Below are 27,374 nucleotides of genomic sequence, written 5' to 3'. Positions count from 1 at the left end.
ACCATTTCGGATCGTGTCAAACAGAGTAAAAAATGTTTGGTCTAAACCATGTCAGTTTAGAAAGTGGTTTCTAAAGGAAAGCCACCCAAGATTGGATTGGAGCTATTTTCAAACCAGATTCAACGTATAATATAACTAGCGGTTTTCCCATACCGAATTCAAAGCGTATATACTCAAACCAATTTTAGACCAATGGACCAAACCAGTAGGTCAGGGGATCCAAATACGTTTAACTAAATCGGTTTTCGCATCTGAATCCAGCCGGGCTTTAAACTTTGCAGCTCTGTATGTATGCATAGAGTATTATATTTATAATTATGAGCTAGCCTCATAAATCATATGGACAAACCATAATGTACCAGTTTATGACGTGCCAAACCCGTTGAACCAAAAGCCCAATTAAGGTATCACCGTAGTATAAGTCACAAAACTTTAACAAAACTGATGAACGCCATATTTGCAAAAATCAAAATCTAACAAATTAAATTTCCAAAAATAAAAAATAATCACACCTTCAAAAAATTATCCAATATCAATGGAAACCTTAAGCTGCAGTAACTTTAGGGAGGTCCAATAAGTGGCTGCAACACAAATTTCATTTTCTTTAATATTTCAACATCTGTTTTGGTATTTAATAATTTGAAACTAATTAAGTTAACGAAAATGGAAGTTGGTGTGGTGGTTTTGTTGTGTTGTTACAAGTTCTAGGTCTCGAGTTTGAGCCTCTTTGAGTTCTTTCTTTTTTTTAGTAATTGTTCATTTGAAAGTAATAAAAGTAAAAAAAAAAAAGAAAAAGAAAATTGCTGTAGTGGTATTGCTTTGTTGTTGCGACTTACAAGTCCTGAGTTCGAGCCTTCTTGAAACCATTTATTTTTGTTTTTTTAAATAGAAATAGATTTTGTATTTATAGGCTTCATACTAAATCAAGAAATGAAAAAGTAAGGTGGTGTGGTGTTTCGTTTTTTAATTTGTTTTAAGTACGTTTGTTTGAGGAATTGTATTTTTGGTTTAGTTTTGATACCGTAAAGAACCCGATACCAACCGAATTCGCGTCAACTTACATAAACGACGCCCGGGTGTGTCCAACACAGAACCGCCCAGCACGCCTCGACGCAACGCTCCGGATAACAACCTATTTATTAGTCAATAAGAAGCAACAACTTCCACTATATTTAAATAAGGAGTCAGCGTATTTTATTAGACTTTTAATAACAATAATTATAAGCTTATAACTACTGCTAATATCTGAACAAAGGTATATTCCATTCCAGCAGTCACACACCAAAACAAGAGATGGCTTCTACGACGTCGTTTTGCACCTCACCGTTTCACACCGGAATATCCTATAACCACCACCACCGGACACCTCTACCGTCTTCAACCTCCATTCTCACCTTCACCAGCCGCTCACCTACCTCTCTGCGGTCATCAATACACCGTCCGGCGGTGGTTGCGGCAGCTTCCAACGCCGTTGAAGTTGAGAAGCCGGCGGCTTCGAAATCTCCGGCGAAGATTCTACCGTTCCGAGTCGGTCATGGCTTCGATCTTCATCGATTGGAGCCTGGATATCCGCTTATCATTGGAGGCATTAATATTCCTCATGAGAGAGGATGCGAAGCTCATTCCGATGGTAATTTGTTATATTATTACTTAAATTTGTTATTAATCAATTTTAATTGTATTTATTAGAACTACTCTAATTGACTTGTTTCGTATTATGCATGTCAATTTGATAGTCGGTTTATGGAGATGTCTATTAACTGTGTAAATAATTGTTTAAAACCTCTTTGTTTTGAGGTGTAAACATGAAATATATGTATGTTAAATATTTTCATATCGAGCAATTTTAATTGTTGTAATATTTATCGTAACTAATTGCAGTTAATTTATTCAAACCGTGCTACTTAATTGAGTTATTTTGTTCTAAGTCATGCATCACAATTTGGTAGAATTGCTGCAGACTTCCTTATTTTAAGAAATGAAAAGTGCAGATAAGACGGAGATATAGAATTGCTTAATGTGCAGTAGTATTTTAATGTCATTGCGTCAGTTATGTTCAGTGTTTTAGAACTCGATAGGTGCTAGTCGGCAGTGGGGGTACCGACTAGGGATTAATTGGATTGGAATTTTTATATGTAGTTTTTCAAAGTTATATACATACACACACGCACACACACAAAGTTTATCAAAGATTTCTATATATAACTTTCCAAATACTTCATAGATTTTGACCATTTTAGAAATTTTTTGACAGAAAAATTTGACCATTTTTGAACAATTTAAACAGATTTTGACCAAAATTTGACTATTTTGACTGAAATTTGAATGATTCGGGCCAATTTGGACCGGATTTGACGATGACCGATTTTGTGGTCCGATTACCTGAAATCACATCGGTTACTGCCGATTTCTGGTTAATCCTAATGCCGATTTTTACGACACTGATTATGCTCACTTTTATGAATGTTTGATAAAGTGACGTTCTTACCTGATTATCTGTGGTTTTTAGGTGATGTGCTATTGCATTGTGTTGTTGATGCAATTTTGGGTGCTTTGGGACTACCTGACATCGGGCAGATCTTTCCAGACTCGGATCCTAAATGGAAAGGTGCAGCATCGTCCGTTTTCATCAGAGAAGCTGTAAGATTCATCGTTACCTTTTCAATCATTATATCATGTACAATCAATTACATTATTGAGTTACTCGACCCTGTGCTGAATCAAATATCAGGTGAGATTGATGCACGAGGCTGGTTATGAGCTAGGGAACTTAGACGCAACTTTGATTCTTCAAAGACCAAAACTAAGCCCGCATAAAGAAGCCATTAGAGACAATCTGTCTTTGCTTTTAGGTGCAGACCCTTCTGTTGTGAACTTGAAAGCCAAAACACATGAGAAGGTAGACAGTCTTGGAGAAAATAGAAGCATTGCAGCGCATACAGTTGTGCTTTTGATGAAGAAATGAGGCCGCTTTGAAACACAGGTTCAATTGTAAGAATTATAATTGCTGCATTTGCATCTTTGGATCAAGATTCAAAAATAGATGTGAACAACAATAATTGATTTACTCCTTTAAGGTGTGATGATTATTTATAAAAGCTGGTAAGATTATGTGCTCATGATGGATTATCAATTATGGAAATGTAACAAGTTACTTGTTCTGTAGCTGTTCTATAATACTTCAAAGCTACATAATTGCATAACCAAAAAGTTATCTTTCAATTTTCAGTAGAGTCGGTAGGCAAAAAATGCGGTATTTGCTTATATTTACAGTATGCTTCTTGGTACATGTAATGCCTGAGAATTTATACCTCTTGGCCCGCTTGGCGGACGAGAATATATTTAGCTGGGGTGAAATCGTGTCAGCTTGGTGGGCCAAAATTGATGAACCTGAACATCGCCCATATGATATGTGTTAAAACTAACCCAGGCATGCTTTTAAAACCGTCTAACACACAACTCATATAGCATGTTTTCTAAACGAGCCAAAGAGGTCGCCTCTTCACAAGTTAAAACTGGTGGTAAGTGTTGTAAAGGGGTTGCAAACATGCAATGAGATTGTGAACAGGCTTTAAATGAGTTGACAATGCTGTAACAAAGTTGCAAGTGGCTTAAAAACTTGTGTGTATGCATCCCTGTAAATAACTAGTTTTTTAACAGGTTGGTAAGTCAATTTGCTTAAACCAACTCGCACATGACCTGTTTAAATCAATCTGTTAATGAGCTGAACCCATTTCAATCAATTCAAAATCTAATTATTTTCGTAACACGTGAGGAATCGGGTCCCTTAGATTACTAAATCAGTAAGAACAACATCGATTACAATGATTCACCACTTTAATCCTTGATTGGTATTATGGTGATTTTGAAAACTTTCAGAAGGCTACTTGGTTGACCCACCATCTTCAAGTCAATATCTAAATGCCCCCTCATGATTGTTTACGCACTATTGATCGTCTTACATGTATAAAAACAGGTAGAAGATGGTTGTATGATAATTAGTAAAAGCCGGCAAAACAGGGAAAAACTTTTGAACTCAATATTTGGATTTGATGGTACTAAGTGGTGGTGATGACGACGTGTTTTACAGTAGTTGAAACAAACATGCATGTTAAAACATAAGATAAAACACATCTAAAACACTACTTTTATTGCGCTCAAGGACAGTTTGTTTATCTACTATTTTTGGTACACTTATTGCAAGATATTATCAAACAATCCAATGCCAGTGGCTAAGCTGATGATTGGATCTCGCCACACAGAGACCAGAAAAGTACATTCTTATATAGGCTTTAGGAAAGATGAAACTGAGAAGATGCTCTGCATGTTGTGTCTTCTGCATTACATGCCGAGGAAAATGTAATTAATAATAGTAATACATGCCTGCCTTTTTTCCCTATATGCATACTTTAGCTCTGCAAATCAAACAAACAAACTTGATTAATAGAAACTTATAATATTAACAAAACTTGATAATAAATTTTGTTGCTAACTGATTTATCCACAGAAGACAATTTGACCCACAACCACACATTGAAATCCGGTTATTACAACTTCCGGTTACAATAACTAAGTAACCAGTTCCAAAACGCATACGATACACAAGATAACATCGTTTGGAGTTCTAACCTAGAGAGAAGCTTTGGCAATTTCGAGGGCTTCCTCAACTGAAGCTGCACTTTGAAGTTTGACTTTGTCAATAGATGGTTGACTCCTTGCTAGTTTAGGTAGCAGTTGGAACTCCTATAATCACACACACACAAATCACAATAAAATATCACTCAAAATAAACCTAACCGAAAAACCAAATTGGCATCATACCTCTGGAGATCCACTTTCAAGAAGCACACCCTTTAATTTACCTATTAAGCAGCAAAAACATTAATTATCCTCAAAATTTTCTTGTATATTTATCTGATACAACACAATATAGGATAGTTTAAGGGAGATTGAAAAGATTACCAGAGTCCAACCAAAACGTAGCGATTTTAGGATCAAAATTCCCAATTTGAATTGCCTCTCCAACTGTTCAACAGGGGTACTAAGTTAATAAATTTGATAATAAAAGGAAATTTATATGGGTACCTAAAAAGATACAACTTTTTAGTTTTAGCATATGCTTACCATTATCCCCAAAAAATTGCCACTATACTTTCCTTGAACTACCTTCATATTCAAAAACTCTCGAGTAGAAATACGGGAGATAATCATACGTGTGAGTATGTGCGGTTAGTAATGCTTTTACACAATGTTGAGCGGAACCACGCGCATGATCAACATGTTCTACACGTGAAATCCTATTGTACATCTGTCATTCACAAACAATGATATTAGCCTAAATGCCAACAATGTAAGTTAATAGTTGACAAGTTTTGAAAAAACATACTTTTAATGGGAATGCGGCCACATCACCAATAGCGAAAATCCCTGGACGATTGCTTCTAAACAGACCATCAACCTGCAAATTATATAAATTATAAACGTTAAGGGTTTTTATATAAATGATTATTAACAAAAAAAGGTGATTACATTTTATGCTAACCTCTATTCCGCCAACAGTTGTATTTAAGTTAACAGCTTTATCAAAAGGACCGACAGCTGGCCTTGCTCCAATACCAATAACAACCTAAATATATTTAACACGACTAGTATAAATTTTTGCTTAAAATGTTAGTGTGCAAAAATGTGGTAATTAAGTTACCAAATCTGCTTCAATGGTAGATCCATTTTCAAGTTTAACACCAGTAACATGCCCATCAGGACCAGCTTCCAAGGTTGTTATAGAAGCACCCTGTAACAAAATTATGTGTCGGTTTATGCGTTTATATGTTTGTGTGCCGAGCATTTAGGTAGGAAAAGAACCTTAACAAACTTGACACCATTGCCTTGATAAAGTTCTTCGTATTTTTGGGCAAGTGAAGGAGTGAATAGTCTTGGAAGAAGATGACTTTCAGGAAATATGACCTGTTATTGTTGGATAATAAACTATGCAAGTTAGACGCTCATATGCTTAAAAAGATTATTATTTTATATAAAATGTGCAATGTGACAAACAGTATTGGAGTAAATTCTTACAGTTGTGTCAAGGTTCCATCCAACAGCAGCGGCTGCAACTTCCATGCCAATATAACCACCACCAACCACAACTACCTTTTGTGCTTTAGACTACCGAATTATATCAATTAGAATAAATCACTATTAGGCTAAAACTATTAAAAAAGGAAAAGAAAATAAGAAAAACACTTACTAGTGATGATACTAATGAATCAGCATCAGCAACATCCCGAATATAGTGAACACCGTTTAAGTTTCCACCGATTTTCTCTGGAAATCTGAAGCACAATGTATATAGACATGACGTTAAACGCATATAAATGGCCAAGATTTAACAAGGATATATAAACTTCTAGCACCGAAAGCTAGATAGCCGAAAGACAAGGGTACATGCACCGATCAGCCGGTGTCCCGATGATTGAGTGCTATGTGCCTTATGTCCAACGCTTGATGCAAAACTACTATCGAGCCGGGGGTCTCACCGAAAGCAGCCTCTCTATCCTTATAGGGTAGAGGTAAGGCTGTCTACATCTTACCCTCCTCAGACCCTACCATAGCTTTGCTATTGGTGGGATATACTGAGTACGATGATGATGATGATATAAACTTCTAGCAACTTTAAAGAATAAATAAATAATAATAAGGCTTGTAAACGAACCGAAGGGAGCATGTTCGTTTGTTTAACTTTAACGAAAAAAAAAACAATTAAACAAACAGGGTATAGTTGTTCGCTCGCTAAGAAAATGAGCATGTTCGTGTTAATTTATGTTTGTTTTGTTAGCAGTATCAACATATAAACGTACGTAAATGGACGAACATAACTGAACACAGATGAACAAACATAAATGAACTAAAACCAGTTAGAAGTAATGCGAGGGACAATGTGTTGGGCCTAAATATTTATCAAAACTAGACTATGTTGTAATGGTCCAAAAAAATTTAAATAAATATATTAACAAGCATAAATGAATAAACTTAAACAAACGTAAACTAACAAATATAAATGAATGTAAATGAACAAGCATAAACGAATTTGAATGCCCGAACGAGACATTTTTTCATGTTCGTTAGTTTAACTAAATGAACAATTGTTTTTGTGCATGTTCATTTATTTATTAAATAAACGAACTTCCTGTCGAACGGTTAACGACCTGTTCATTGAGAGTTCGGTATGTTTACAGGCCTAATAATAATCTATTTTTCTTAATGAAACTCGCAGTCCTTAAGTTATTCCAAGAATTACCTAGATGCAGTGCACCCTGTGGCAATAATGAGTGCACCATATTTGAGTAATTTTCCCGAATTTGTTGTCAATGTTTGTTTATCTGCATCAATTGCAGTCACTGGATCTTCATAAATCATCTGCAATAAGCTTGGTAATTACACTCAAATCCTCTAATGTTACAGTCAACTAATTTAATTCAATAGCAGCATAATCACCAGCTTGGACCAGATGTATAATTACTTACCTCTATCCCTTTCTCCTTGTACCAATCAGGTGTCTGTCTCTCACCTCCCGAGCCCACACACGTGTGAAAACCTGGCAGACGAGCTGGCTTCTTGTCTAATGGGAACAAATAACCTTTTGTCAAAGCGGGACGCTCGTATGGAGCATACGCCTGCATTGACAGCATAATAATCCTTTAATTCACATAACCTCAAACTGTAATAACTACCTATAGATTTGAACTACATGATAAACCCTAACTAATTGAGAAATAAACAGAATACCTCTTTGGAAACAATGCATAGCTTTCCATCAGCCATCCCGTGTTCGACGAAAGACCTAGCTGCATATCCAGCAGCATTTCCACCTCCAACTATCACAAACCTGAAACCATTTCCAATCAATGCCCCTCAAAACAGTTTCGTTCAATCTTGTTATAAGGGTGCAAACAAGCCGTGCCAAGCCCGAGCTAAACTAGGCTCAAGCTCGGCTCATTTTGACTTACAAGAGCTCGAGCTTGGCTCCTTTCAAGCTCTTTTTCTAAAGCTCAAGCTCGCTTATTATTAACTAACTAATTAATATACATTTTTAATTATCTGTAAATATTTTGAGAAAAACCTTAATGAGCCTAATCCGGCTAGAGCTCATGTGCATGACCTTAAACGAGCCAAAGCTCGGATGTCGTGTGAAATTAATAATACATAGCAAGCAGTCCAAAACAGTTAAAACTTAAAAATACATTCGGCCCGTTAAGGCTCGACGAGTCTAAACAAAATGAGCTTTATTTGAGGCTTGGGATCAATAAGCCTCTGCTCGTTTCAAGCTTCTTATCAATCCGATCTCAGCTAACCCACCCGGCTCATTTGCACCCAACAATTAAATAACAAAACAAATCAAACTCACTCTCGATTCTCATTAGCGAAAGATGACGCCGAAACGGCATAGTTTCGACGACTGAAGCTTCTCAAATCAATAACCGAAGACTTCCGGCAATCAAGATTCAAAGACTGAGGACACCAGAGTGAAACCCCAGTCTTGATTGATGGTATGGTAGCCATTGATCGTCTAAATTTGATAGCTTTTAAAAGTTTGTGAATTTGACCAAGAAACAAGAATTATAATTAGGGTTTATGAATTAAGATCAATTATCACTGTATAATAATATATATAAATGGTGAGAGATATAAATATATATAAACCAACCTGATTGTATAATGGAGAAGAAGGGCATGATCTGAGTATAGTGTAAAAAATATTATTAATTAATAAATAGTAATTTGACTCTAAAACAAAGCCAAGGGGCATTTGGAGGCTTTATGATATGGTTTAAGGACACACACTTTCTAAAGGAGTCCAAAGTTTGTTGTGTTGCCGCCATAAATGGTTGTTTCAAGTTATAAGTTCTTGAAATAATTTTGTATGCATTTGGTTTCTAGAATTATTTTGAAAGAAATTGGAAGCTTGAAAGGAATGGGACTTTAGTGGAATTAGATTTAATTCCAGTTGAAAATAGTTTTGTGGTTGGTTGGTTATTTCTTTTAATGTTTATATCAAGACAGAAGGTTAACGAGCAACAAGCTACACCCCAACCGTCCGTATAATATTTCCAACCCACACTAATTTGGCATGCATTTGCAATTTGCTGAACCCCCAAAACCTGACATCGGTGTTCGGGTCAAGCCAAACGGATCCGGTGCAGGAGGCGTTGTCGGAGACTCAACCGGAACGAGGCGCCGATTCAAGCCGAAAGCCTCGTAAACACAAAAAGAAGGCCCCAGAGGAGCCGGCGACGGAAAACAATACATACCGTAGACTGATGAGGAGGAGGACAAATTTCTCGCACGTTCTTTGGTGGGCGTTTCAGAGGATCCCGATGCCGGTAAAAAAATTTTATTATGTTAAACCAAAGTATTTGAAAATTAGGTTAAGCTTTTAATTATAGCCAACTTTCAAAGAAGTGGAATATTTTGAACCAAAGTATTTGAAAATTAGCTCAAGCTTTCGGGCGCGAGGCCGGATTATCGGGGTAAAGAAGGTGTTCAAGCCCATTGGAGGGTTGTAAACACCGTTTGCCAAAAATTCAGTGGGACATAGCCGATTGAGCAATAGCAAATGAGGTAGCGGCAAAAAGACGTCGACATTCAACGAAAAGCGCTAACCGAATATCGAGTTTCTAGGAGTGGGTCATTTAAGTTCCTAAGTTCTTGGGAGCATCTTCGGAAACACCCAAAATGGCTCGAATTACCCATCGGTCCGGTCGCTTGGCGATCCGGCGCGTCATCCTAGCCGCCAAAAAGGTCGAAGACCTCGTCTTCCACAAATCCGAGCACCCCTGTCTCCGGCTCCGATTCTCGTAACTTCGACCTCCTTGACGAAGACAAGGAAGATGAGGTTAATTTAGAGGACGAAGATGTAAAAGAGTTACCCCGAACCTCCCCCCCCCCCCCCCCCCCGAGAGACGAAGTAAAACAAGGTGAAAATGTGGAGGGTTTGTCGTCGACACGACCCAAGAAGGGGACCTACGAAGACGTGGAGCGACTACAAGATATGTTCGACCATTTTGAGACCGATAGTGTGGACCGTCACGCTACCATCCGTGCTAACACCGAAGTCAATGCAAGGTTTGCCGATTCATATGCATTGTGACAAATGGAACGAGACATCCAGTTCCTTTCGCCTAATCGGCAAAACCGAAGTGGCCGTAGAATTGGAAAAAAAAAAAACTAAAACAAAAAATATGGGAAGTATACAGCCTGTGGCATTAGTTTTAGTTTTTTTTTTCTAATTTTTGTTATGAATTGTTTTGTTTTAATATTTGTTTTTTTAATTGTAATGTATTTATATTTATTTAATAAAGTTTTATTTGTTGTTTTAATTATAAAAAAAATAAATAAAATGACATGACGATGTGATGGGTAATATTGGGCTACAAACCACTAAACCATAAAATGAAAATCACCCCTGCTAATGTAGCGTTACGTGTTAAAATTCGCCCCCTATGTAGCTCGTCACTACACATAGTCTTTTATATAAACGCCACAAACAAATGAATAAACGAAAACTGCAGAGCCAATATTATATATTGTTTTTAGGATTGTGTATGTCGTTTTAGTTTGCTTTTAGTCAGTATAGTACGTACTCGGTATGTTTATTTTGTAAGTTAAAATGCAAACTTTGGATAAATGGGGACCCTATAAAAGGGCTACTTAACCCATTTATCCTAACAACTTTTTTACAACTCCAAGAAAATAAAGTTTCTTTCTTTCATTCTCTCACCCAATTCTCTCTTTTCCTCTCTTTTATAATAACCAAACTAAGATCTGAGATCCGAGTGTCGTTGGTGATTTCCGCTAACCAACAACACGGATTGATCCGAGTCAAGTCTTGATATCCATTTAGAGGACCTACAAGTGGTATCAGAGCTTTCGGCTCGATTTTTTGTGGTTTTCGGGTCAAACTTTTCGGATTTTGATCTTAGTTTTTGTTGGATTTGAGGTTGATTTCGTGTTATTTATCTCTTTTGGAGTCCCTTACACCTTGGAAATACACGAGAATCACCAAATCTAAGTTTTTAGTGTTTTGAGTTTTAGTGTCCGAGCTCAGATTCGGCTTAAAACTCAGATCTAGGCTGATTTATTGATTTTTAGACTAAAGTTTTTTTTGACTTTTTGGAAGTTTGGGTGTTATATTCTCAAAAAAAAATAATAAAAAAAAACAAAAAAAATCGCATCGGGTACTGTAGCAGTCGCTTCCGAGGTACTGTAGCAATCGCGCGGGGGGGGGGGGGGGGGGTGAGGGGGTGGTACTGTAGCAATCGCTTCGCACGGGTACTGTAGCAATCGCTTCGCGTCAGGTACTGTAGCAACTTATGCGAAACACTGTAGCGACATATATATATATATATATATATATATATATATATATATATGTGTGTGTGTGTGTGTGTGTGTCTTACGAACCTGAGCTTGGAGGGAATCTGGATATGGGAGAAAGCCGAAAGAAAATATTAAAAAGAGAATTCGACATGTTTACAAATATTAAAGGAGAATCGGTTGCCTCTCTCATCAACAGATTTGAGTCACTCGTCTCCAAAATGAGTAGTGTCGGTATCATCAATGGTTTGTTTGAGATCAACATGAAGTTGTTGAATTCACCACCTTACACATGGAACATCAATGTGGTTACCATTAAAAGAACCACAGACCTGTATACCATGACACTCTCAGAGTTGGCTTCTACCATCAAGTCTTTTGAAATAATGGAAGATAAGCTCTTAATAAACAATCAGTCTAAAGAAAATAAAGTTGGGACAAGTAATAAAGTTGGGACAAGTGCTGCAGGTGAAAGCAGTCGTGCATGTCCTATCATTCCCGACACATCACATGCTGATGAGGTATACAGCAATTTATGTTCTCAAGCTTGCATTAACAAGGTCACATATTATAGATACCATCAGAATGAAGTTTTGAAAGAAAATGCAAAACTTCGTGAGTTAAATGCTGAATATGTAAAGGCTGACAAGATTTACGTTGAGAAGATTGAAACTCATCATGATGATGTGGCAAATCTTAAACTTAAAATTTTTCAAAAGGAGCATGGCGTTATATATTATAAAAACATAATTAATGATTTAAAAGATGAAATTGAAAAGTTGAAACTTGATGCTTATGGTAAAAGGGAAAAAGAAAAACAAGTTGAAAGATTTGAAACACCATCTGAGAAATTGGATGATCTTTGTAGCCCAGAGAAGTACTAAAGTGAAAGCGGAGCTGGGGTATGATTACACTGCCGTACCACCACCTTTTAATGATAACTACACCATTTTGCCCAACTTTAGCTATAATACTTCTCCCGAGGAAGAAATGTCATATGGGGTTGGTAGAATACCAAAACCTGTGAAATTTGTTCCTGCAGTACCACAAACTGTTGCTCCAATTCAATCATCTGATGAATCTAACATCAATGTATCTTTTGAAGCTGGTTGTGTAGAAGAAAATGGGTCGGTGGAAACGGACACGAGTTGTGATTATGAAACCGTTTGTGATGAAACTTTTGTTGAAAAATGTGTCAATGAAAGTAGACCTGTTGAGGTGAACATATCAAGTTGTTCATCATCAAGTTGTGAGACCGAGGATAATTCAAGTAAAAGCAAAGTTTTTGAAAATGAAAAGGCAAGTACTTCTTGTAAATATGTTCCACCAAATAAACGATCATTTTCTCAAACAACCAATCAATTTAGAAATCCTCAGCCATACAACTTCTATGATAACAACTACTATGGTCATTATCAACAAAAATTTGTTGATCCATATTACACAAATGTGTTTTATAATCACGTTCCTTTCCAATGATCCCCTTTCCTATCGCACCAACCACATTATAGTTCAGATGAGTTATATGGCACTCCTAGGAGAAAGTGTTGTCTTGTGTGTGGTCACTCTTCTCACCTTGCAAGACATTGCAAGCACTGGTTCAAGCAACAGCTTGATATTCAAAGGCGGCTTAGTTAGTCCCCAAAATGAGCTTTTAGTAGCCCTGATTCAAGGACTGATCAAGCTGATAGTGAACCCAGTGAAATGGATGTGAGATCTAAAGTAAATAAATTAAAACACAAAAAGGAACCTTTTTGGAAAACCAAGAAGGATAAAATCAAAAAGGATCCTAAGACTGTAAAGTCTGAGGATTCACCAAAAATAGTTTCAAAATTAAGAAAAGAAAAGTCCAAAATTGACAAAACCAAGAAATAAGTTTTTGCTTGGATTCCTAAGGACTGTTCTTCATCAAGTGAGGCTCCTCCACCAAGAAATAAATGGTTTTCAAGAAATAAAATTAAGTTTGGTCGATTTACGGTTGACCTTCCCGGGACAAAAGTATCCCGGGAACCCATGTCTATTTGAATGCTTAGTGCATGCAGGGTCAATCAAGGAGGACTATCAATAGTATTAGGTACTTAGATAGTGATTGCACCCGGCATATGATGGGAGACAAACCCTTGCTATTTGATGCCAAACCATTTGATGGCGGATTCGAGTCTTTCATAAGTGACATGGGAGGACAAACTTCATGGAAGGGAAGCCTTGTTTAAGTGGTTCAACAACAACTTTTCGAGCGTTTCTCAAACCAACCTCGTTCAACTGCTTCTCTCAAGTGATGGATCCAGCATCAGCTGTTGGATCTCGGTTTGAATCTCTTCAACTTTGTTATATAATGTGATAATGCATGCTTAAGATAGTCCATCTGACAACAACTTTGCTGACCTTTTCACTAAAGCCATCGATCATACCCGATTTGAATTTATGGTCGAATCGTTCGGCATGATCAATTTTGATTAAAACAACCTATCTATCTTTTTGTGTATAAAATTGTAAATATTTTTAAAATATGTCACAATTTTAGAGGGAGAAAATTGAGTTATTTATAACTCACCAAAAAGATTTTTAATTCATCTTAAGAAAAGCAAAAATAAATCATTTGATTTACCAAAAAGATTGTATATTACTTTTAAGAAAATCTAAAAGGAATTGTCCCGTTTAGAGGGAGCTCATGCTTAGAGGGAGTCGGGTAATTAAAATTTTCAAAAGTCTGAGAAATTGATCCGACCTTATGGAAAATGATAGTACATTGGTATGCAATGATCTTAGCGCATGAAAATAGTAGATCAAAAGTCTACAAAATCATTCATTGATGTGTAGGTAGGCCTGACAAACAAGTGTCAGGTGATATAAGCCTAAATTCCAGCCGGTACTAGTGGATATACGATTATGAAGCGATTGCATGATTCCTTGAAGTCATATTTATGAAGGCAGAAATGTAACCAAACATGTCATACCCAAGCCTCTCTTTACCTGATCACAGTTGTCTTATAAAATCCGTGTCAATTTTTAATTTTCATTGAGTCAAGAAAAGAAAAGAAAAGAAAACAAAACAAAACAAAATGAGTCAAGAAAAAAAAAGAAAAAAAGAAAAGAAAAAAAATCAAGAAAAAGAGTCGAAAAGAGTCAATTTTAGGATTTTAACTTCTGCTTTATTTCTTCATTTATTTTGATTCAAGCCTTGGACTTTCTCTGTTTGTAGTCATACAAGACTTGATTGTTAAGGCCCTGAATCTTCTGCTTTCTTTTAATCTTTCTAGATTGAGTCAAGTGTGTAAAAATAAAGCATAAAATGTCAAGTATGTTAATAAGAGTACTGTGATCAAATAAGAAAGGTTTAAGTCAAGTTGAGGTGATATGTCAACACAAAGTAAGCCCGAGATATGATGGAATCAGTAACATGACTAATTAAGTGGGGACCACATAAGCACCGTGTGTAAGGCCCCGTCACAGGTAACCCTACTTTCGTGTTGGATTTACTCATAAACACAGTTCTAAATATCAGAGTTAATAAAAAACTTTACGCGGAATATAAAACTTTCATAAAACATTACATATCAATTCATAATCATGTCTTAAAACGTTCCACTTGTCTTTCAAAATCAAAACATAACTTATAAAACATATCAGATCTTCAGATGCCAGGCTTTAGTCTTCTGCCATGTGTCCTCCACTCAAGCCAGCTGTCTCAACCTACTCACCTGCGTGCATACTAAAAGTCAGCTACGCTGAGTGAGTTCTAGTTAATCATACAATACCATACAATACCTTATTACATACATACGTACTTAACCTCATAACTTTCTTTCATACACACATAAGTACTCATACCTTCATTCTTACTTACATACTTTCTTTACATTCATAATCATACGTTTTAAAGAGCCTTTCGCCCTATAACCTCACAGATATTATAAGGGTCTGGTCCCTAACATCACAGATATTATAAGGGTCTGGTCCCTAACATCACAGATATTATGAGGGTCTGGTCCCTAACATCACAGATATTATTAGGGTCTGGTCCCTAACATCACAGATATTATTAGGGTCTGGTCCCTAACATCACAGATATTATTAGGGTCTGGTCCCTAACATCACAGATATTATTAGGGTCTGGTCCCTTGTTTTCGAATATTAGTAGGGTTCGATTCCCTCTTCGTTACCATACAACCATACATCATACCTCGAGTATTATTTGGGCTCGGTACCCTTTTCGTAACCATACAACCATACAACCGTCATTTCCTTCTTTTATTAACTTTATTACGTTCATACACATAAACATACATATCATACTTGCCATATTTATAACGTTACAACCTGACAGTACGTGCAATATCCGAAGATCGTTCACGTACCATCAAGCAATCGTTCATACATATCATACTTACCATATTTATAACGTTACAACCTGACAGTACGTGCAATATCCGAAGATCGTTCACGTACCATCAAGCAATCATTCATACATATCACATATATCACATATGGCATACACTTATCACTTAGGATAAATGTATTAACAACACATCAAGTATGCACACAGCCCCGAAAACATAACAAGGAATGGGGCTAGAAACTCACCTGGATCCTGTTACGCTCGCCGTTGATCGTAATTCCTTTCTTTAACTGGGCTCGGCTAACTGTATAATATTTACACATATCAATTAACTACTACTTCTCGTTTTGTATTTCTATCTATATATGACCTACAACGAACGGGGGTCCGGGGGCAGCGCCCCTGGCAGCGGGGTTCTAGGGGCGGCAACCCCTAGCGGGGTCCAAGGGGCAGAGCCCCTGGCTGGGGTTAAGCTGCCAGGTCAGCTTGGAAAAAAAATTTTATTTTCGATAACTGCCTTAACACATTTTCCATTAGGTTTTTAATTTATTTTCTAAGCGAACTTCACTTTAGGCGAAGTTAAACCGTAGGCGAACTTGGCTTCAGGCGAAGTTAAACCTTAGGCGAACTTGGCTTCAGGCGAAGTTAAACCTCAGGCGAACTTGGCTTTTAGGCGAAGTTAAACCTCAGGCGAACTTGGCTTTTAGGCGAAGTTAAACCTCAGGCGAACTTGGCTTTTAGGCGAAGTTAAACCTCAGGCGAACTTGGCTTTTAGGCGAAGTTAAACCTTAGGCGAAGTTACCATTTCAGCGAAGTTGCCATCAGGCGAACTTGGCTTCAGGCGAACTTATCATCAGGCGAACTTGGCTTGCAGGCGAAGTTCATCAGGCGAACTTAGCTTGCAGGCGAAGTTCATCGCTTGAAGGCGAAGTTGCCCAGATGAAGGCGAAGTTGTCGCGCTGCAGATCTGTTTGCCCATAACTCCTTCGTTTCTTAGCCAAATAACTCGATTTTGGTACCCACGGAATCGTATGATCGGCGCCTACAAATCCCAACCATCAAATCGGCCTAAAATCGACGTTTTAGGGGTCCGATTTGGGCAGTTGTGTTTCGGGTCCGATTAACCCGTCAAATCCTAACCATTTTCAGTAATATTAGCTTTGCGGGATTAGTTCTTACCTTTCCAACTCAGATCTACCAGCAAAATCTCGGGTCTCGACTTCGGATCTCGGTCGGTTATGTGTGTGTTTTTGAGTGTGTAAAAGAGAAAGATGGAAATAAAATGATATCTTGGGCTTGGGATGGGTATTTATATCTCTCAAGCCCACGGACCCAAGGCCCATTCTCATTTAACCCATCTTACGTAATCTAAGCCCATGACCCGTTCCTTACTCGACATTAAATAACTAAAACGTGAAATCACTAGACATAACTTTCTTTTATTTAACATTATAAAAATTTTAGGATGTTACACCGTGCCTAATTGTACTTTAAATGTATCACTTTGGCATCAAAACACTTGTCAGGTTAAACAAATGGACGATATCTATAGTCGGTGATGAAATTGTGACATAATAATATCAAAATGGAAACGCGATCTAGGGCTTTGCAAATCAATATGATTCCATGTTGTGATCTTTCTCACAAAAATATTAAAATCATTTAGAAAATTTTGTAAATATTATTGATATATAATATTAATTTCATCTTTACTCCTATCTTTTATTGTTTATTTTGATTTTGTTTTATTTTAGTTTTAACTTCAAAATGTTATGTATATATTTCGTTATTTTTAAAATATATGAAAATGCCAAAAAGATTTCAAGTTTTTACTATGTTCGTACGTATTTTGTTAAACTTAGTTTCATTCAAAATCATGTGTTTTGTTGTCAAGGTCGTTCATGCAAAGTTCGTTGGAAATCTGGGACTTAAACAAATCATTTACAAGTTGAGGGACTGAAATTGGGAGGGCCTGTGAACGAATTCTTCTTTAACCCTCAAGAGGGTCTGTGAACGAATATTATTCGTTCTAAGTTTTGTGCAGTTATACATGGACAGGTAGATCAAGATCAAATCTGCTTGGAGTTGCAGATGCTGAAATGAAAAGAAAATGAGAATGTGAAAGCTGGTGGTTGAAGCTAAAAATGAACTGATTGCATTCAAAGACAAGGAAAGAAACCAGTCGGCACAAGAAAGTCAACAAAAGAAATTAGATGTCGAGCCTCCCGCATCTGATGTTTCTAAAATTTGCTGTTGTCGATCCTTTCTAGAAAATAAGATTGAAGTTCAAGTCTACAAGACCGGAAAATAAAGAACTGTTCAAGATCCAATCTGGTTCAAGATCCTGGATCAAGACAAGTACTAAGTTTCAAGAAATAAAGACGAAGCAAGGAACTTAACGAAGGTTCCTCGATATACTCAATCCTAGAGGGAGATTGTAGGGCCAATATTATATATTGTTTTTAGGATTGTGTATGTCGTTTTAGTTTGCTTTTAGTCGGTATAGTACGTACTCGGTACGTTTATTTTGTAAGTTAAAATGTAAACTTTGGATAAATTGAGACCCTATAAAAGGGCTACTTAACCCATTTATCCCAACAACTTTTTTACAACTCCAAGAAAATAAAGTTACTTTCTCTCATTCTCTCACCCACTTCTTTCTTTTCCTCTCTTTTATAACAACCAAACTAAAATCCAAGATCCGGATGTCGTTGGTGATTTCCGCTACCCCTCTTTGAGTCTGTGTATTACGTACTCAGTACATTTATTTTGTAAGTTTTTGAGAAATGAGTACCCTATAAAAGGGTCATTTTATCCATTTCTCCAAACACACAACTAAAGACATAACTCTTGGAAATAAAGCATCTTCCATCAAACCTTCTCTTTTTCTCTCATTTATGTATACAAAACCAAGATCCGAGATCCGAGTGTTGTTGGTGATTTCTGCTAACTAACAACACGGATTGATCCGAGTCAAGTCTTGAGATCCATTTAGACGACCTACAAAAACTTAACAGCTATTAACTAACCAACTCATTCAATACATTAAGCGTAAAACAGGAATCAACGTAATTTGCTTTATTAAAGTCAACATGAATATTGAAAAGAGAATGTTTGGGGGAAGGAATGCAACAAAAAGGAGAAAAATGGGTTGATTTGTTTAATAATTAATTAGTTTGCTATTACTTAATGTATTTTTTTTCATATCTTACGTACACCTGACTACAAAAGTTTACGTCTATCCACTTCAAGGTGCATATGTGTTACGTTTTAAAAATCTTTAGAGAACAAACTTGTAATTTTAGAAACGTGGAAAGCAAACGTGCAAAATGTACTGATCACGTGGAGCATTTGAATAATTATCTCATTTAATAAATGATATGTGCTTTGATCACCTTTCTCAGTTAAACAAAGGTCATTCGGCAGGCTTATACTATTGGCAAAATTTTAGCTAATTCTGTGACGGTCATGTTATGTACAACTCTCGCTAATCTTCTGACGGAGTTTACAACAAACAAATTCGATAGCTAATCAATTACGGCTTAATGACATTGGTCACAAAGTTAAAAGACTACATTCCAAAGGGAAAAAATAGCACCAATTGAAGGTGGAAGAGCTCATCCTAAATCTCTCCCATTGCAAATGCCTCCAGTCACAATCCTCGGACCTCCATTGCCAAAAAGAACTTCGAAAACTAGTCTGAAGTTCGTCACAAATCTAGCGATGGTAAAAATGGTCACTAGTTTCCACTGTAATGGTTTTCCGTCAGAAGCAATTTTAGGGGTGAAGCATCAAGGATCTAACTGCTCATTCCCATAATATTTCAATGCAAGATATATATTATGATTATTATCCCTAGCTTATTGCTTTTATAATTTATAAAGATCCCCATTTACTTAAGTTAGGATGTTATACAGCGTTGGAGTTAACGAACTGATTGACCTTTTGTTTCTAAGATAATGAGCATGTCTTGTCTATCTAGATAAAAATGAGGGCGTTTTCACATAATCACATTATAGATAAAGCTTCAAGAAGAAGACATGTAATGGGGTTCCATTGAGAGGGCATGCTTGTTTTGAGTCCCATTTTTGTAAAGGTGGGCCTTTTGCTTGGTTGGCTTTGTTTCTTTATACGTTATGGTATTAGCTACAAAACATGTAGCAAAAATCTTAGTCTTTTTTGCACTTCAATAAAACATTCACACGTATAATTACTACATGTATAATTGATAGCAAATGAAACAGTGAAGCTTGGACGAAAGCGTGGAAACCCAGGCCATTCCGAAACAATGAAACTAGATTCATTTCTCAAGGATTTTTCAAGGGTGTAGATTAATTCAAATTTGCTCATACTTAAAATAAGGAAAATTTTCCAAAATGAAGATTTGTGGCCATGACTTTTGTTGAGTAGGCAAATAAATTCAAATTTTCAAAAATTGGCAAAACCAACACGAGGATGACACATACCCCTCTTTAGGCTCCGGTAGACACAAATTCTGCCTAACCATTTTCCAAAGAATAATGACCTTCACCAATTATAAACTAACAAGGTTACATAGGAGACTAAAATGAAAGAATTAAGCTAAGATGGTGCCATTTGCTCTTATGTTAGGAGAGAGCCAAGCCTCTAACTCAGCAACTCCCTAGCTAGCCGACTCAAGCCACTCTCCAAGATCATATCAACTGTATCACCCTTAATATAATGCTATTCAAGTTACGATTTTGCTTGTAATTTCGCATTATTTCTTCAAATTGTGATCCAAAAAACAATAAAATAACAAAGACAAAAAAGACATTAAAGCATCTGGGATTCTAAAACCGCGTCATCTTCGTAACTTTAAATCCTTAAATATTGCATTATAAATTTGATTATTCAACAATCTAAAGAGCATTGCACCAGAAATCATATGTTTTGGACCGTCAAAAATAGTTTAAAAAATAACTGTTTAAAATTAAGAACAAATTATTTTTAATTTTTAATTATATAGTATTTTTATCAAGAAATTAGTTTCACATCTTTTTTAAATACCAAAATAAATAAATAAATAAATAAATAAGCAAGCATGCATGTCATGATAGCAAAGTTCTGTTTTTTTTTTCTTTATAATACTAATTAATAATAGTACACACATTCACTACAAACTATACATTTACTTAATTACTTACATATTCATATGACTTCAAAACTTAAATACAGTCAAACAAGCACACTCTTATAAACCCTAATTAAACATTTTTGGTCACTTCGATCTATCTTAACCACAAAACATAAGCCGTGGGATCTGACTGAGATTAATATTGACAGAACATCTTATGTTGGAAAATGAATTCAATATCTTTTAGCTCTGATTGATACAAATTCTCTACCTTTTATTTCATGAATATGTCTGGTTAGGTTCATGATAAAGATATCCTCACTTATCTCCAAACATGTAGCCAAGAGAAAATACTGCTTTGAATTGATCATTTCGCTGTGTTCCTCTAAAACATCAGAACCAAACACTTAAGCTAAAGAACTTTGCCTCAGTTGTTCCTTTTGTTCATCATTGATATATACCAAACCCTAGATCAATATATATCATATATAACCCATATACACACATAGAAGATATAATTAAATGAGGGAAACCTACCTTCTACAAATTGATGTTTTTGATTATTTTGATTATTTTTAAATTTAAATTTATCATATTTATCAACACTTTCTTTTATTCCATTTTTGTGTTTAATTGGTTTGGTGGTGGTGGGGATTTGTTGGTTGGCTGCTTTTGTTTCTTTAGTTTAAATGTTCTGGTGGTAGACAATGATCCAAAATGGCGGATGCTGTTTCTAGCTAGGATAATTGAAGAATTATTTGGTACAAGGTTGTACCATGCTTTTTTAATTTGTTTGACTAGCTATATGATGCTATGACTGAATCAATTTTAATGTTTTTAAAATTTACTAAGGTCATTAGTTAATTCACCTGAAAAGTATATATAGAGCTAGAGCCATGCATGAAATTTTAACTCGGAATTATTTTGAAAAATATTGTTGCCCATGTTCTTTCTTTAAAAGTAGGCAATCGTGCATCGTCCAAACGTAAGTAAACCCACGGAGTGATGCCCATTTATATAGTAATGTATTCATGTACTCAGGGTAATTTGTTTGCATATGTAGTAAATATTGGAAGCTAATCAATTGAGATCTTTGTAGCTCGTTATCACCTATTTACAAATATATATATATATATAAGTGAGCCTTTTAATTGGATTTGTATAGATCGAGACTTCATAAGGGACCATTTGAGCTGCAGATCGTAATGCTCCTAGAAAGGCATATTTCGAATATAGAGGAGTGAAAGTTCCCAACAATCAATGACTTTTTAATTTTCTTATATGAACCGTACGAGCACGTCCTTTGTCACCCCCCCCCCCCCACCGCGCTTACGGCTCTATACCCCAACCCAACTTGCTCTGGCCCTGGGTCCTTCCTTTCTATTACTCGGTAAGCGGACCGTAGGAGCATGGGGTATCCGCTTTTGACTGATAGAAAGCATCTCTCTTTTGTCCCTCCTGCCCGAACCCGCAAAAAAAATCTAAATAGATCAAGTTTTTCTTGTCGGGGGAGTTGCGTCGGAGACATCTTTTTCTGAGGAGGAGGCTTCGTCGTCCGGCTCCTCATAAATGATGTTAGGATGGGCCGGCCCATCCTCGGAATCCTAAAAAAAAGAGAGGGAACATAATCACTTTCTTTCAGTGACATATCTAATCAGACTGAATAGGATTTTAAGAGCTGTCACGATCATTCACATCCCTTTCAGTAGGCAGGAAGGGCACGGAAGCTACCGTTTCTAGATTGCAAGCAAGCTAGCGAGACTCTCCTAGTAGCGAAGGAAAGGGACATTCGGGAGTTGGTCATTCGTGATAAGATTGTTGTAATAGCATACTCGATTATTAGTCATCGGAGAAGCAGAATGGCCTAGGCTAACTAGCTAGCTAAGTGATCTACGGAAGTTGTGAGATGCAGAACTACATCATGTCTTCCAATAAATTAAGCCCCGATTTTATCATATATCATTTTTAGGACACTATAGGCATAAGTAATCATAATTAGAAGAGATTCAAACTTTTCACATATGAGTGTGTAACATATATATGATCATATTGATATTTAATTCTCATTTCGCGTCTCCATAGAAGTGCAATTATTAAACAGTTCTTGTCCTGGAATCAGTAATTCAGGATCATTTATTTCCTTCAGATTGTGCCAAAATAGCAGCAAAAGAACCTGGACTCTAAACTTGTATTGGCATGTCATGATTGAATACTTAGTACTGATCAACTATAATTCAAGATTGTCAACTGATGCACCTCAAAACAATTAAGAGCACTCGTTGTCAATCATTAAAAAGATAATCTGGGAAAGATTGCATATATAGTTCTCGATCCATGTATAACTTTCGATTATTTTGGCCCTTATATATAAAAAGATTCGTAATTAACGAAACAAGTTATTCTGAGAATTTCAAATATATATAGAACAATTCCAAAATCCAAGTAATTGCATTACATTTGATAATAGTACACACATTTATATACTAACATAAATATATCACATAATTTGTGTTAAACTGAATATAAATAAACAAGAAGCACACCCTTAAAACCCTAAACATCTTTAGTTGTCACCATAAGAAATCATATGTTTTGGGCAATTCCATCAGACCAGAACTGACATCAATATCCATTGGGTTTTGATTTCAAGCTCCATCCATAGTTACGAAATCTACTTATTTTTTAAATGCAAATAGCTAAGGTTATAATTATAGAGATCATGATTAATTACTTATCTCCAAACAAGTAGCCAAGAGATGAATCTCCACCAGGAACTGACTTGACCTTTGTTGATGGACGGCCCTATAATCATCGGTAAAGCTCGATCGATCAATATTTCATAAAAAGGGTAAGAAAACATGTTTAAAAGATTATATATTAACATATAAAAAAACTTACTGTCACTAGAAAATCTTTAGACTTATCACCATCTCCATGATAGATGTATTTCTTAGGGGAGGTACCGGTGTCATCTTTCTTGGTAGGAGGAGGAGTTGGGGCTTTTACAGGTGACTTCATTTCCACATCGTCGGTGCCATATGGCGGCGTAAGAACCGGCGGTGACGAGGCTTTTGATTGATCATTTTGTTGTCCTAGTTCATCAGAACCAAACAAGTACCCTAAAGAACTTTGCCCTCCACCAGAGCTGTTTCTTCTGTTCATCATTGATACCTAACCCTAACGTTTTTAAGTCTTTCTTTCTATTATTTCTCGTATATATATAGAAAGTGTATGCGAGGGTGATACTTAACTTTAATCATTTTTAAGTTCGAATTAATATCAGATTAATTAATATAAAAATGTTTACAACACTTTTTAGACCCATTTTTTTGCATTTGCTTATTTGTCTGGGTGGGGATGTGTTGGTCACGTGGTTGGTTGGTATTTTTTCTTTTAATATATTGAATGTTTTGGTGATGGGCATTTGCCAAGGAGGTGTATATTGTTTTACAGTATCTTGTTCTATCCATCAATTGATGGTGGCTCAAAACTTCAAAACTCAAATAAGTCAATTGATTAACTTGAGTAGCTAGCTCAAAACTCAATTCGTTGACACCTTAACGAAGGCAATTTGTCAGTATTTAGTGACGAGTTAGCGATGAAAATGTGCTTGTTACGATTATTGACCATTACCACGGTATATCTTTTCGTCGGTCTGTTTGAAACTATGTAGATATGAGTTTGAGTAAGATTTATTCTCACGCTTTTCAACTTCTGTCAGTTGACCAAAATTGCTACGAGCGGTAGTTGTTGGTGATTCGTCAAAACGAAAACACTATGGGTACTCTTTTTCATCCTAGCCTTCGGTTTTAACAGTTCATAACTATTGAAATATATGTCACAAATGCTAAATAAAAAGCCTCTCAAGTTTCATACTGTTACATTATCGAGATATAAATTTCACATGTTAATTTCTAATGGAAAGGATAGACTCATAAATAATGACATAAAAGAGAGAGCATATTTGCATGTGTTAGTAAGATAAGATGTGCGCATTGGAAACATGTGGTGTACAATGTATGTCAATGTACGTCAGTTCCAACACTATCGGGAACCATGGTGTAAGGCTAATATTTGTGACTTTTGATATTAATATGGCGAAACTCATTAAATATATTATGGTTAAGTTAATAATTAAAGTGTGCGTGAAATCCGAAAATAAGACGAAAACTTCGGTGCACGAGTTAGCTTCAATGGGGAGGAGATCTTCTAGAAGGAATATGCTTTTGCTATAAATAGGACTTGTAAGTCACATTTTAGTGTGTGTACTTATGGTGTAATCACCCACCCAAAGGGAGCTCATCTTGGGTGGGGTCGGTTCATTGTTAATGTTATAAATCTTTTAATTGATTACGAAGTCGTTCACTATTTATAGTATCGTTATATTATTTTGTTCGATCGTTTGATGTGTCACACCCCGACCAAAGGCGGCGGAACATGTCGATGTGTAACGATTGTCCATAAGCACATGACACTAATTAAAGTGACAGTATTTAATAAACTCATTCCATTTCACAACATCGAAAATGTCACATAACAATTATCCATAAAATAACCATAAACAAGATATCACAAAATATGGCAAATTTGATATTGTTCATTTTTACTAATATCCTAAGGTCTTTGATGTCGTTTTCTTCACAGTCATAAATCAACCAAGATGCAAACCTGCAACATTTCATAAAATAAAGTTTGTCAACACAAAGGTTGGTGAGAAATTCATAAGTCTAATCATATTAGTATATAATAAAGATAGCCACAAAACTTGCATGTGAAACGATAAATAAAAGTGGTAATTTGGATAAATAGATATCGTTAAACACATTAGCGACACCTAGCTATAATGGGATGCCAAATAGTCTAGGATTTTATAGTTATCGTTAATTGCATTACGTTAACAACACCTTGCTATAAGGGGATGCCAAATAGTCTAGGATTTTATAGTTCCACCAACCAAAAGCGATAAACACATAGGCATATAAGCATAGAACACCAAATCGAGCAATTATTTAGGTAAAGTATACAACTACGTTTGTGGTTTAAGATTCAAATATAAAACATTTTGTTGAATAAGTATGAAATGTCACCCCCAAAATAAAAGATGGAACATGGGGTATGAAGTACTCACCGTCAAGTAGTAAACTTGAAAGATGATAATTTGGAGATTTGTCGGAACGACGAGTTTAACGCACAATGCCTAAAAAGAAAAGAAGACTTTAATTTAGAAAGGTTGTCTTGAAGGTCTTTAAACAAAATAAATGTTGAGAAATGTAAATAATTAAAGTTCAAGGTTTAAAATGTAACTATTTAAGAATTTATAATAATAACCCTTTAAATATGTAAGTTTGCTCGAAACCGGGTTAAAGTATCTAACCTTAATATTTACTCAACCTATGTTAAGTAATAAGGTGGGTAAAATGCAAGAATGCAAATCCCTTTGGAATAAAGATACTAAAACGGGTTTTTTTTTTTATCGAGTGTTCGGGTTGTCGGTTCGGGTCTTGATAATTGGTCAAACCCAAAGTCAACTTTCCAAAATATTGAATGTTATGAGATAACTCAATAAAATTTAATAAGACTTAACCAAGTATGTAGTTCCATTGTTTTAGAACTAACAACGCACGTTAAGCGAGTGTTCGGTTTTGTCGGTCCAAACTTTGTTATGAGATCAAGTTGGATCCAACATTTCCAAGTACTTAAGAAAATATTTAAAAATCAATTTGTAACTATTTTTAAAGAAATATAAAAGTCTTGATGGCTAAAAAAACACACTTGTGTGTCTTAAGCGAGTAAGAATTGGTTTGGTTTCCACATGTCCAAACACTAAAGAACTTGTATAATAATGTACAAATAAAAAAAATACTTTAAGTTTTACAACCAAAAGTTAACAATAAAGTCTTTAAACAAAAGTTCGGTTTTCGGTTCGGATCGTGTTTCGGGTTAAGACCGAGGTAAGATTCTACAAACCCATAACCATAGAATTTGTAAAAATGATTTTAGAAACTTAGATCTAACAATAAGTATGTTTAAACAATTAGTTAACAAAACTAGTAACAAAGTTCGGTTTACGGTTTAGAGCTATTTACGGTTAAACCGAAGCATAGACTCTTAAAAACCCATAACCATGGAACTTGTAAACATGACCAACAAACTAAAATAAGCAAGATTAATATGTATGAACAAGTTATATAGATGTATATATATCAAGGACACGAAGTCCTCCATGAAGCCTTGCCTTATGAGGTCCGAAACCTCACCGACCGGAATCGGAGAAGTAACTACCAAAGGTAAACAGGGGGTGTATATTATATATATATTTTGCACAACCATAAACAAGTATTAATAAGGCTACATAAACTAATTAAGATGAAAGACTAAAAACCTTCAAGAACACTTAAGAAGATAACCTTGAATCTTTAATGTTTGAGAGAGTTTTTTTTTTTTTTTTTGAGGAAAGGTGGTTTATATATAGGGTATATATAGGGTAATGTTGGTGGTCAAATATGGGTGTGAGACACAAGAGTTTTCATGCAAAATGGATCAAGACAAAAACACAAAACAACAAAA

The 27,374-nt window shown here is 35.8% G+C and overlaps 3 protein-coding genes across 3 annotated transcripts; 1 reads left to right on the top strand and 2 right to left on the bottom strand.

Annotated features, from left to right (window-relative positions):
- Nucleotides 1-1,293: 1,293 nt before the first annotated feature.
- Nucleotides 1,294-3,124, top strand: LOC143548266 (2-C-methyl-D-erythritol 2,4-cyclodiphosphate synthase, chloroplastic-like). The gene is made up of 3 exons (XM_077039480.1): nucleotides 1,294-1,630; nucleotides 2,510-2,640; nucleotides 2,732-3,124. The coding sequence occupies exons 1-3, from the start codon at nucleotides 1,294-1,296 to the stop codon at nucleotides 2,963-2,965; spliced, it is 702 nt and encodes a 233-aa protein (XP_076895595.1). The 3' UTR covers nucleotides 2,966-3,124.
- A 1,065-nt stretch (nucleotides 3,125-4,189) lies between these two features.
- On the bottom strand, nucleotides 4,190-8,767 carry LOC143548265 (monodehydroascorbate reductase, chloroplastic/mitochondrial-like). Its single transcript, XM_077039479.1, has 16 exons — nucleotides 8,705-8,767; nucleotides 8,405-8,579; nucleotides 7,786-7,885; nucleotides 7,524-7,673; nucleotides 7,298-7,416; nucleotides 6,248-6,332; nucleotides 6,076-6,165; nucleotides 5,863-5,964; nucleotides 5,702-5,791; nucleotides 5,543-5,626; nucleotides 5,387-5,458; nucleotides 5,125-5,308; nucleotides 4,963-5,025; nucleotides 4,822-4,862; nucleotides 4,630-4,743; nucleotides 4,190-4,415 (listed from the first exon to the last, which is right to left on the bottom strand). The coding sequence occupies exons 1-12, from the start codon at nucleotides 8,730-8,732 to the stop codon at nucleotides 5,147-5,149; spliced, it is 1,257 nt and encodes a 418-aa protein (XP_076895594.1). The 5' UTR covers nucleotides 8,733-8,767; the 3' UTR covers nucleotides 4,190-4,415; nucleotides 4,630-4,743; nucleotides 4,822-4,862; nucleotides 4,963-5,025; nucleotides 5,125-5,146.
- A 14,767-nt stretch (nucleotides 8,768-23,534) lies between these two features.
- Nucleotides 23,535-23,982, bottom strand: LOC143548264 (protein SPIRAL1-like 5). Its single transcript, XM_077039478.1, has 2 exons — nucleotides 23,706-23,982; nucleotides 23,535-23,609 (listed from the first exon to the last, which is right to left on the bottom strand). Exons 1-2 carry the CDS (start codon nucleotides 23,970-23,972, stop codon nucleotides 23,535-23,537), a joined length of 342 nt encoding a protein of 113 aa, XP_076895593.1. The 5' UTR covers nucleotides 23,973-23,982.
- Nucleotides 23,983-27,374: the final 3,392 nt, after the last annotated feature.

Source organism: Bidens hawaiensis, unplaced genomic scaffold, assembly GCF_021521415.1.
Source record: "Bidens hawaiensis isolate Kalapana, Puna unplaced genomic scaffold, B.hawaiensis_p1.1 tig00014983_1, whole genome shotgun sequence".
NCBI classification, from domain to species: domain Eukaryota; kingdom Viridiplantae; phylum Streptophyta; class Magnoliopsida; order Asterales; family Asteraceae; genus Bidens; species Bidens hawaiensis.
The sequence above is the reverse complement of the archived record's forward strand: the minus strand, read 5'-3'. Positions and strand labels throughout refer to the sequence as shown.

Coding starts and splice junctions, on each gene's coding strand:
- LOC143548266 (XM_077039480.1), top strand. CDS start 1,294: ATGGCTTCTACGACGTCGTTTTGCACCTCACCGTTTCACACCGGAATA. Junction 1,631..2,509: donor ATGCGAAGCTCATTCCGATG/GTAATTTGTTAT, acceptor TGTGGTTTTTAG/GTGATGTGCTATTGCATTGT. Junction 2,641..2,731: donor CCGTTTTCATCAGAGAAGCT/GTAAGATTCATC, acceptor ATCAAATATCAG/GTGAGATTGATGCACGAGGC.
- LOC143548265 (XM_077039479.1), bottom strand. CDS start 8,732: ATGCCCTTCTTCTCCATTATACAATCAG. Junction 5,792..5,862: donor ATGGTGTCAAGTTTGTTAAG/GTTCTTTTCCTA, acceptor ATTTTGTTACAG/GGTGCTTCTATAACAACCTT. Junction 5,309..5,386: donor TGGCCGCATTCCCATTAAAA/GTATGTTTTTTC, acceptor TGTGAATGACAG/ATGTACAATAGGATTTCACG.
- LOC143548264 (XM_077039478.1), bottom strand. CDS start 23,972: ATGATGAACAGAAGAAACAGCTCTGGTGGAGGGCAAAGTTCTTTAGGG. Junction 23,610..23,705: donor CTAAAGATTTTCTAGTGACA/GTAAGTTTTTTT, acceptor CGATGATTATAG/GGCCGTCCATCAACAAAGGT.